General features: G+C 29.5%; 3 protein-coding genes across 8 annotated transcripts in view; 2 read left to right on the top strand and 1 right to left on the bottom strand.

Annotated features, from left to right (window-relative positions):
• Positions 1-731: 731 nt before the first annotated feature.
• cold (coiled) lies at positions 732-1,709 on the bottom strand. Its single transcript, XM_076410087.1, has 4 exons — positions 1,558-1,709; positions 1,358-1,498; positions 1,148-1,305; positions 732-1,092 (listed from the first exon to the last, which is right to left on the bottom strand). The coding sequence occupies exons 1-4, from the start codon at positions 1,610-1,612 to the stop codon at positions 1,015-1,017; spliced, it is 432 nt and encodes a 143-aa protein (XP_076266202.1). The 5' UTR covers positions 1,613-1,709; the 3' UTR covers positions 732-1,014.
• An 838-nt stretch (positions 1,710-2,547) lies between these two features.
• On the top strand, positions 2,548-7,005 carry LOC143199926 (late secretory pathway protein AVL9 homolog). Of its 2 annotated transcripts, XM_076410078.1 has the most exons (9): positions 2,548-2,743; positions 2,835-3,032; positions 3,094-3,319; positions 3,375-3,564; positions 3,834-4,376; positions 4,436-4,656; positions 5,186-5,357; positions 5,674-5,762; positions 5,824-7,005. In XM_076410078.1, the coding sequence occupies exons 1-9, from the start codon at positions 2,675-2,677 to the stop codon at positions 6,126-6,128; spliced, it is 2,013 nt and encodes a 670-aa protein (XP_076266193.1). In that variant the 5' UTR covers positions 2,548-2,674; the 3' UTR covers positions 6,129-7,005. The 2 variants fall into 2 exon arrangements, with proteins under 2 accessions (XP_076266193.1, XP_076266194.1); XM_076410079.1 differs by lacking the exon at positions 5,674-5,762.
• A 489-nt stretch (positions 7,006-7,494) lies between these two features.
• Tlk (Tousled-like kinase) overlaps positions 7,495-11,268 on the top strand; it is a 207,118-nt gene continuing 203,344 nt past the window's right edge. For 4 of the 5 annotated variants that reach the window (XM_076410062.1, XM_076410059.1, XM_076410058.1 and 1 more), the window contains exons 1-2: positions 7,495-7,915; positions 10,860-10,924. In XM_076410062.1, the coding sequence (XP_076266177.1) occupies positions 10,894-10,924 (31 nt within the window). In that variant the 5' untranslated portion in view covers positions 7,495-7,915; positions 10,860-10,893. The remainder of the gene's footprint in view (positions 7,916-10,859; positions 10,925-11,268) is intronic. The other variant, XM_076410070.1, reaches the window with a different exon arrangement.

The raw sequence follows: 11,268 nt of genomic DNA, 5'->3' as shown, positions 1-11,268 counted from the left end.
GGTGTAAAATCTGCTGATTGTTCAGTGAAAACTTCAAATATATGGAAGTTACTAAAAATTAATATACATGTAAAAAAAATTTCAAGCACGCTTAACTAAGAGTGCAAGAGATAAACAATTTCTCAATCCCCTTAAATCTTTTACATACCTTACATTTTTAAAGGCAAGGGAATGACAGAAACAAAACGGAGTATCAAAATTGTAAAATTGAATGGAATTGATATATATCACTAGAAACTGCTTTGAAGCGAAAACATTTCTGTCATCTGACTTCTGTGATCACAATGAATCACTGGCCACTTTGACCTGTATGTATAAATGAATACTGTCTACTAATTTTATATACTACTAAAAACACACATAAAACATAAGAAAATCTTCAAGTACTCTGTAGTGAAATATGTGAGGTAAATAGACAATCTTTCAATCCTGTCAAAATTGTCATCCTATGCCTTAAAGTTCTAGAGAAGAAACACAAAAGGAAAAACAGAGCAAAACTAGAGTACAATAAATTGCAATATGTAAAATTATTGTAAATCAAGGAATAATCCCTAGAAAGAAAAACAATGTCTGGCAAAATTCTCCATGATGTGTGTTTATTTTATATACTATAACTTATTTTTTATAACAGCACTTAACATGTAGAAAAAACATTCTAGTACTCAATTAAAGTTTAAATAATAAGATTTAATTTTTTTATGTTCACTTTATTATTTATATTTATAAAATAATTTTATCATGAAAAAGTAATCTATATTTGTTATTTTTAAAATAAATTACATATCAGTAAAAAATGGTACATGTATAAAAGGCACTAATAATTCAATAAAATTACAAAAAAACAAACATTTAACATGTAAAATAACATTACATTAAAAGTATTTCAGATATATATGTAATCACATATATGGACGGATTTTAGATCACTCTCAAATCATGTCAGTTTATGACATATATGAAAATAAAATAAGGTACTTACAACTCACCCTTAACTTCAACGTCTTAACCTAAGTGTTATACCTTGAGTACATAGTATAAGGGTAGAAACACTAAAAATATTATTGCCGGTTTTTCTATACTATTTGCTCCAGACTAAAATTGATAAAAATGTAAATAAATTATAAAATTAATCGAAAGTGCATCTTACAATGATGTAATAATTGCAACGATCCCCCTTGCAACATTCTGAACATTTCCAATCTTCATACCATATGTGGGTACATGATGCCATATTACTGCTGCGATATTTTGCACATTTTTCTTTCGTAGAACATCGTTTCGAAATATAATACTGTTTATTCGCACCTGAAACAAGTACTGCAAAATACTGTTCAATGTTTAAATTAAATTTTCTTACCATGATACCAGTATGGTGTACTACCCCAGCTAATTTCAGTCAAACATACATCTTCACCATAACTGCATGTTTGAATTGTCGTTTTACATTTACCTTTATTGTCTTCCTGATTGTCGCAAACATAGCATTCTAAAGCTAAGCCTGTGTAATAATGTTTAGGTTAGAATAATATTTTTAAGTGTTAAAGCAATATAACTTACAGTATTGTATTGAGATAAAACAAATAAATAAAGGTAAATAGAATTTCTGTACCATTTTATAGGGTTTAACTTTAAATCAAGTTGTAAAAAACATAACACAACGCCCAAAAATTTGTTATTATTTGAATCAGGCTAGTATTGTGTAAAATTATCGATATAAAGTTATAGATATTTTTTGAAATAATATATCGATATTTTAACCGAAATTATTGAAGCCCCATATAGTTAATTTTTTGAGAAAATCGATATTTCATCTAGACAAATTACTTTTTTTTGCTCTTCATTTAATAGATCTAAAAAATATGGATGTTTTTAAAAAAATTCCATATATCGATATTTTTTTTAAAAATCTCTAGATAAGGCAAAGTAAAATAGAAGTATCTAAACCCCATCAACTTAACCGACTGGGAATGTTACTTTGTCGTGCGGTGTTGTCAGTTATGCTCTCTAAATTATTATATTAAATATGAGCAGGAAAGGAAGTCTGGTAGGTAGGGGTAGGATACAACTTTGGTGCATTTTGCATTGTAAAAAAGAAATGAAGAGAAAATGTGACCTTTTATTAATTCGGGTGCAAACACGAATTTGCTTTGTAATATAAATATATATATATACATTATATATACGGAGAAAACGAGACTGAATATTTAATAAAAATCTTATATTATAAAATAGTACCATACAAAACAATATTTTATTTTATATTACGATATTTTTTATTTGAAAAATTTAATTAACAAAAAATTTATTTAATATGATGCTGAATTAGGTTATCGGATTGCGGACATCAATTGAATGGAAAAATTTGAATATATCACTGGTGGCAAATATATATATATATATATATATATATATATACTATATGTTTCCCTATGTGTAAATACTAATTGTACATACCGGCAATGTTGCAGTCGGCCTGACATTATTTTGCTTTCAAATGACAGAGGATCAATGTGTTTAATATCCGCTAGTAAAATATACTGACGGAGTTGTTGCATATATTGTAGTGTCAGTTGATAGTCTATGTGTCAGTCATAGAAAAAGTGTCAGTTCAACATAAATATCAATATTTTATAATTTTTTGTCTTAAATGTCGAATTATTTAATCATATAAGAAATGGATGAATCAGAAAACTGTATTTTATATGTGTTAGTTATAGGATTTCATCATAAAAAAGGCTGTCAAGTAAGTACATAAGCGTTATTATATTTCCTAGTGTTTGATCTATTATATACTCATTATTTTTGTGCTTATTTTGTAAAATATGATGTTTTAGGTTGAGTTCTCTTTTCCACCTTTAGTACCTGGATCTCCCAATGAATGCCCACCAGGATGGAAATATTTGCCCACATTAGCATTGCCTGATGGATCCCATAATTTTGATGATGATACTGTGTTTTTTCATTTACCAGGTTTAAAAAATCCCAAACAAACGGTATTTGGAATTTCGTGTTTTCGGCAAATTCCAGTGGAGGTTGTATTATATACATATTATTCATTAACAATTTTATAACCAATAAATTGCCATCTTTTAGAAACTTAAAAATAAAACTTCAGATATTACAAGGGGAACAGTGCAAAAATCAGTTTGTGTTTTAAGTAAGATACCTCTATATGGGCAGATTCAAGTTAAAATGGCCCTTATTACACATGCATACTTTGATACTGGCGATTTCAGTCAAGTTTCTATATTAGAGGATACCTATCATCATTTAAATGCAGTTTTAAAACAATGTGATCTTTTACAGCAAATGTTTGTGGGTTAGTGATAACAGTCATTTAATTGTTGGTTGTTTTACATTCAGTGCTATTTTAGGATTATCAGCAAGAGATTTTATTTTACAGTGGAAACATAAAGCAGTACTTTTATTTAAACTGTTACTTTTAGAGAAGAGAGTAATATTTTTTAAATCTCCAGTTCTTCCTCTTTGTTCCACAATTTTAACATTAGTTTCACTGTTTCCTGATATGATTCAGAGTGGTTTAAATCAATCAGCCTGTATAAGGTAAACATTATTTTTAATACTCAAGAAATATAATTTTTTTATTATCTTACATCGGAAATGTGTCTAATTTTTTAATAGAATTTTGTTGATTTAAATATAGTATCTATATAATCTGGGTTTTGTTATTCACTTTTCATTCCAAGGTTATTTTCATAAATTATTTTAATGCTAGCTTAACATGATTTTTTAGTTTTCAAGTAAAATTTATTAGCCTTAAAAATTATTGTTATTTGCATGTGATCTTTTCATAATAGGTGGTTTATTTTCAGATTATCCAGACCTATGTCTCCTATGCCGCATTATTCAGAAGAGGACTCTCCAAAAAAGTCACCAAACCATATAGTTTCTAGTCAAAGTACCAATAAAAACAGCAAATTATGTCAGAATGGGAAATCACCTGATGTAAATGCCGTTAAGGCAGTAGAAATAAATGAGAGCATCAATAATAAAGGGGAGTACATTGAAAATGGTTTAGAGGTGACAGAGACCACATCAATCATGAAAGATGACAGCAATGGCTGCAGTACTATTGGAGAGAAAAGCAATAGTTTGCGTAGAGATGTTAGCTCAGATACTATTGCTGATTCTGTGCAAAGTAATATGAACTATCTGGCACAACTTAATACTGAACTATGCGGTTTCCCATTGTCTATATTCACTAAAGGCTGCTTATGTTTGCCATACCTTTCGTTGCCGTATTTAGATTTATTAGTAGATGTAAATGTACGTAGTTATATTGTAGGAGCTACTAATGTCCTGTTCAAACAAAAAAGACAGCTTTATGATATTCTCGTAGATATCGACGGAAACAGGTAAATGCCGACGCGAAAATTAATACAGTAGTCGTGAGTGTTTACAATTATTATTTCAGAATAGAATGCCAAGATGTAGTATTAAGGAAATATTTACATCTAACGACGGAGGATCTGAGATTTGCCGATTACGTGGTTAAGCATGTTTCAGAGGCGTCAGAGGTGTTCCCTAAGGGTAATGAGTTTTCAGACGGCGTGTGCTGGGAGGGAGGCGATGAATGGATAAGAGCACAGTTTCGGGTTTATTTATTGTGCTTGTTACGGACTTCCATGTTGCAAGGTAGATTAAATAATTCTTCAATAAGCAGATTTCGTCAAATCAATCAACAATAATAAAAGCAATAAATGTCGAAAGCGAATTTGAGCATTCCGTGTATATATTGAATAACTCAAGACTAAATGGGAAACTGTTTTTTTTTATGTAGAGAAATGTCAAAACTATCGGATTCGACAACTTTATTGTGTTTGACAGTTGTTTACATGTATACTGCTGAATAAAATATATGTAAGCAATAGCAAACTGCTTTAGTGATTTCGACAAAAATTTAACGGTAGTGGTTTTTTTCAGTCTAGTTATCTGTCTATTAAGGTCTTTAATTTTAACGTGTAGGATTAATTGCGGCGTCATGTCTTCTCGAGTAGATAATCGGTTTCGATAACAAAAAAATAAAATTTCGGCTTTGCATGAACAACCCAAAATAACTCGGTAGGCTGAGGACGGCAGAATTGACGTTTTGATATATATGCACTTCAAATACAAAACGAAAAAAGAATACTTTCCGGATATAATACTATACATGTTATTTTAGACGGTGTTAGAGAGATAGATCATTTCAACGCCAGTTTCATTTCTGCATGGAGGGACACTCATAATTACAAGATGTGGTTGAGTGAAGTTCATCCTGGCATCTTGGACGTACATCCTGGTCATCCCTTTGCTGGCCAATTATCAGTTGCTGACATGAAACTTCGCTTGACGCAGTAAGTTTTTTTATAATGCTTTATATTATTCTAAATTTGTGAAACAATGTTTCTTCATAAACACTACGTTTCAATCAGCAATATTGCTCTACTATTATACATAAAGATTTTATACTTGATTTTGACTCTACTTGTATTGTACATGAAACTCAAGTGCTTCACTGTTTGCTATCACACCACCATTTTCATTCATTATTTCATCCTTTCCCCAGGCTAAAGTTTTAGCACTTTAATCTTTCATCATGTTTCTTATATTTTATTTGTTTTTATTGTATCTCTTCAATCCTAACATCTAATGAACAACTTATTTTTCAAGTACAATGCAAAACACAGAGAGTGGTAGAAAGCTCAATCAAGCCATGACCTCTACAGGCAGAGCTGTTGCAACAACAAGCAAAGCTGTAGGTCAGTTAAATTCAACATAAGAGGCAGTTCTATCAATAGTAATGATTGCTTATTCCAACAGGTGGAGCTATCTCTCAGGCAAAAGGAGCTTTTTCTAGCTGGTGGAGTAATCTTTTGGTTAGTCCTGAAACTGGTATAACCAAAGCTGCCGAAGATGTTTCGGTTGATGTTCCTTCTCAAATTGCCAATGTCAAGGAAGATGGTCAGGGCAGTGAGGTGTTAAATGATAAATGTGATGTGTCCAAGGAGGTGATTGGTTCTGTGGAAAACAATGCAAAGTTTCCAAGTAGTGAGAAAGTTAAAAGCGAATCCGATAGTGAATGTTTAACGAAAATGCACCAGCCTGGGCAGGTTCATACAGTTTAGTTAATTTTGTGTAAAGTGTAAGTTCCATTCCTATTTATTTTTTAAGACAGTAGATTCCGATGATGCCCACTGACACTTTATATTTATCAACCAGAATGTGTTATATTTTATATTTTTTTAATTGTATCATATATGTTTATATATTTTTGTTATTTAGTGAAGATATTTATTTTTTTATTTATCAATACTTTCGTTTATTACTAGTAACATATTTGTTATTCACCTATTAATACATTAAACATAAATCAAAGTTTAAAACATTTTCCATATTAAAGATTAGTAATTCAATAAATAGGCCCTGATAATAAAAATTTTCTAGAAAGATAATAATAGTATACATAGAAATCTAAACATTTTTTTGTATATCATTTATTAAAATTAGAAATCAGTTATACGCTCCTTTTTTATTTCTACTTTATATTCTTAAATAATACTCAATGTTTATTTGATTTCATATGGTCATCAATATATGTAGCACAAAAATATATTTTGTAACATTTAAACAAATGATCATTAAGTATTATTACTAAATATATTACTTCATATTTTGCTTGTTGTCACAATCTTTACTTTATTACATTATTTAAAGTTATGTAACTATTGTTTAGGTCATAAAGAATTTCAAAAAGTATGAATATTTATCAAGTAATACTTTTATATTTTGTGTAGGTTGTTATTAGTTTTTGTAACCAATTTTGATAAAATATGGTCACCTTAGAAAACTGCATAGATTTACCAAAAATTGATTTAAAAATGTACTTAATTATTCTTTGAAGTGTAATGTTAACATACTAGATCAATATACCTATTGTTTTGGATATTGTAAGGAAATATATTCAAGACTGGATATGAAATAAATCGTTTGGAGAATTTTTAACCTTTTATTTTATTTACGCTGAGCCGCACGCCTATGATTGCGGTTGTTTTAAATCAAATTTCAAGTTCGCATTGATAATAAGTATGACAACTGTTTGCGTGTAGTCAGAATTTGTTCAATCACTTGTATAATTCATAAATGAAGTATTATATTTATATGGAAATGTTTCTGTTAAATGATTTCAAATTATTTTGAAGTAAGTCCAACAAGTGTAAACTATGTTGCATAATTTGCGAACCAGAAGTAAATATCAAACAAGTATCGTGACATTTCAAACGTCGAATAGTTCTTGACCGACCTTGAATATTCCCAATTATATTTGTTTCTAAACAGAATAACATGTGATATAACAAAATTATTAAGTATATCTTTATAATTCTATATTTTTTAAAGTGATATTTTGAATTATTTTTAAATGTTTTTATCAGACCGAAATAGAGGGCGGTTTTGTACGCCTATGTGCCGGTATAATAGTTTGTTTATTTTCCCACTGAACGAAGCGATTTTCCGACATCCTGTCAGCTAAAAACTGTTCTTGCTGCTACTATACCTTTCATGTAAAACATTACAAAGTATATCAATCTTGTCGTTTGTATTAGGTTATTTCGAGTTTTTCAATTATTCACAAAAAAGTTGGATTTTTTATGTCGTCGTATCGGTTCAGGATTGTGTTCTAAAGTGTTTAGTGATTTTAATTCGGCGATATATTAAATAATAACCGTGTAAAATGACCGTGAAAGAGAATAAGTAATCGGTACACTTAGTCGCCATCTTTCTAGTATTTTTTAAGAGACTTTCTCAGATTTATTTTGAGACAGAAAAAATCGTGTACAGTTTATATTTTTTTCTCAATTTGTGCTTTGAATGATCTAATTTGAAGTAGCCGTAAATTTAGGGGAAAATGTTAAAGGTAAGATGTTATAAATAATGATATGATTATGGTATCTATTTGCTTATTTTATACATACGACATTCCTATTAACTAGTTTTTTTGATCATGTGTAGCCATTGTTGTTATTCATATCACTGTTCGGTTAATAATTGATCACTTTTAGTGTGTGTTTATATTCGTTATTAAGAATACGGTTCAATATTTTGTATTGATATCAAATTACTGAATTATTGATATTGAATAGTAATGCTGATATGAACGATTGATGTTCTAATAATTTCGATATTGTTTATGAATATATTCATTCAGTACTTTCTTGACAATATATATATTTACAATATCAAAATTTTTTGTCGAAAAATCGTAACCTAGAAACATAGTTTTTGCAATTAACTATTCGATCAAAAATTAACCATTCTCAACGATCTCATTCGAAATTATTGTTTAGTTAGCAATTCAAAGAGTTTGAGATAGAGTTTAACATTTTTAAAAATCAATGTGATTTGCTAAAAATAGCTGCTGCTGTCGATTTAACTGCATGCCTTGGATGTATAAAAATATGTTTTAAAGGCTTAAATACTCTGACTTAAAGCATTGATATAATGATGCTTTATGATGCAGCAGTTGTATAATTAACGGATTTGAATACACCAACTCTTGTCTGAATTATTTGATAAATGCGCTGATTTAACTATTTAGTGACATTTAAATGATTTAGGTTATGTTAAATATAACAAAAAAATTTATATTTACAGCTTCTTACATCAATAATCTCTATGTGTATTTCAGAGAACAGTGGCAAAAATATTAATATTTTACGCTATTTATATATATCAAATATCTATGTCATATTATCATGTTTAAACATATTTAAATAACATAGAAATGTGAACATTCAACTTATAATTTTTTTTGTATATTGTTTATTAAAATTCTATTCCTTTAAGGCCAAGAAAAAATACCAGGGGTACAGAACGTTAATGGAGAGATCGTCGAGTTGAGTTTTCCAAACTCATTGGACCTGGAATCATTTGAATTAATTATTTGCAAAGTGGAAGATTAGTAAAAAAATTGCATAGCTGTATGGCATAACATTAATTCATGTAATAACAGAACATTTGGAGTTCTGTTTTGGATTGAGAATAAATGTTCGGACCTTTTCCTCAAAAATCTATTGGTGGCCCATGACTGACAAATGGTTGTAGAGTTATTGAAGCAGGAGCACTGGATCTTTTAAAATAATGTACTGAATTACAGGGCATATCGGTTGTTGGAAATAGACAAGAACTGGATAGATATACCCCTGATTTTGTGATGTCTGTGTAATAATAAAAAAATATAATTAATATATTGTGTTCACATTTCTATGCCTACCAGTATATTTTAAAAATTAAGTATTCTTTCAATTATGTTACAATTACAATTTAAAAAACAAGTATATAAATCATTTTATACAACCGTTTTGCATTGTATATTTAAAAATTATGAATTACAATTGAAAGGAAGTCATTAAATTATATATATTCAGTTTCATAGTTCACTACAAGCTGTTTCTCATGTTACAATAGAATGTTGTTATAATTTTTAAACTATTCTGTATGTTGATAAGGTAATATCATTTTAACTGTGTATTAATAACATAAAACCAAAAAGTATTAGACATAAGATAAAACAGAAATATAACAATCTATATTTTTATGATAGTTGCCATGTTATTACTTCAATTAATCCATACAACAAATACCATCAACAATGTGATTCAATATTTTGGCTAAATATTTCAGTGGATTTTCTTACCAACATAGAATTGGTGAATTTATTGGAGATTCAAATTGGATTATTTAAGGACGTAGATAATAGCTAATTTCAGTTTCTCAGTTTTATTTTTTGTTTGAATGGTCACTTATTTTTTAACTTCTTCAGTTCTCTATATGAGCTACAAAAGTTTCCTACTCTGATGGCAAACTAATAATTTGATGACATTGAATGAATAAATGAACATGTTATATCATTGAGAAATTGTTTTTCCGGTAGTAATTGGTGATATGAATTGAAATTGATATCTTGAATGAGAGACCACAGGAGACTTCATTGATCAGACTATGTTCTTTTTGGTGCATCAAATATTGAACGAACAACGGCCGTTTTATAGAAACAAAATAAAATATATTTATAAATTAATGGCATGCAGTCAGACTGAGCAGTATTTCTTAACAATTCTTAAGAGGATATTTGAAAATTTTAAAGAGTATAAAACATGCGTTGTTTTTTATATGAGTTCATATAGCTATGAGGGAAAATAACGTCTAATAATTCACAATACTAAGATAATATATTTTTTAAAATAAAGGATTAATTTTCACACTTCCACTACTCAAATTTTAAGTCTTAAGTTTAATAAAGAGTCTATTGAATAGAGTGCTTTTATATATTATGAATATAAAATATAACTAGATTACTCTTATTACAAGCATAATTACAATCTATAGCATAGTATCAAGTTTGGCCTGTAATTATCAGGTAAGAATGTGGAATGACTAGGAGAAAATGTTAAGATTGTGAATGAATTAGGTGTTATTTTACTAATAAAAGCATAAAGCATATATTTTCTTGTCCTAGGCGGTTTACTTTTCCTGCTTTAATTCAAATCCGCGAAAACTTCTCGAGAGCCGACGAAGATTATTCAGTGAATCCATTGTTATTGATTGACTGTTGATCAAGAACGCTTTGATTAAACCAAGTCATCAAGGGAAATTGCGCTTGGTGTGATATCTTGAGTTGATAGCTTTCATTTCTATGAAACAACTAGAAACTGAGCCGATTTTTGTTGTGAAATAGGAAAATAATTGGAAAAGTTGAGGAATAAGATTGAATTTCATTAAATAATCATGTTTTTTTGTTCCGCAACCGAAAATCCCTTTGCAAATTTTTCAGTAAAGTTGAAAATATCTTCCTTTTTCAGGGTCAGATGGGATCCCGACTAGGCGCCTGGCGAAATGGCAGATAACCGGTGTTTCTCTGGAGGCGGTAAGTGGAAATTTCATCTTATTGATTATTTGCAAATGCTCAGGGACTTGCTGTTTCTTTTGCGTCATTACTCGCCTCACCGTCCCCCCTCCTCCGTCTCCCTCCGATCCCCCTTTATCTACGACCGACCCCCCATACAACCCATACTAAAACCCGCCCCCATTTCCCCAAGATTAAATTTAGCACAGTTTTGCGCTTGTGCGTCGTTTCGTTTAAACAATTTCGCCGATTTTATCACGTGGTTTATTGATTAACATGGCCGAGTGCGATTGTTAGATGCAGTTCTTGCGTTATATTTCCAATCCGAAAACGTTCAACTACTTAATAATAGTACAATATAACAT

This window comes from Rhynchophorus ferrugineus, unplaced genomic scaffold (assembly GCF_030347505.1).
Source record: "Rhynchophorus ferrugineus isolate W39M unplaced genomic scaffold, kcgeb_rfMv2 rfM7, whole genome shotgun sequence".
In the NCBI taxonomy this organism is placed as follows: Eukaryota; Metazoa; Arthropoda; class Insecta; order Coleoptera; family Curculionidae; genus Rhynchophorus; species Rhynchophorus ferrugineus.
Note: the sequence above shows the minus strand (reverse complement) of the source record. Positions and strands in the feature narration are given on the sequence as shown.

What these genes read in the sequence shown, in the direction of transcription:
- cold (XM_076410087.1), bottom strand. Translation starts at nt 1,612, where the DNA reads ATGGTACAGAAATTCTATTTACCTTTATTTATTTGTTTTATCTCAATA. An exon ending in TTTTATCTCAATACAATACT is followed by an intron (nt 1,499 to 1,557) that starts GTAAGTTATATT and finishes ATTATTACACAG; the next exon opens with GCTTAGCTTTAGAATGCTAT. An exon ending in GTTGCAATTATTACATCATT is followed by an intron (nt 1,093 to 1,147) that starts GTAAGATGCACT and finishes TATCAATTTTAG; the next exon opens with TCTGGAGCAAATAGTATAGA.
- LOC143199926 (XM_076410078.1), top strand. Translation starts at nt 2,675, where the DNA reads ATGGATGAATCAGAAAACTGTATTTTATATGTGTTAGTTATAGGATTT. An exon ending in ACGGACTTCCATGTTGCAAG is followed by an intron (nt 4,657 to 5,185) that starts GTAGATTAAATA and finishes ATGTTATTTTAG; the next exon opens with ACGGTGTTAGAGAGATAGAT. An exon ending in ATGAAACTTCGCTTGACGCA is followed by an intron (nt 5,358 to 5,673) that starts GTAAGTTTTTTT and finishes TTATTTTTCAAG; the next exon opens with TACAATGCAAAACACAGAGA.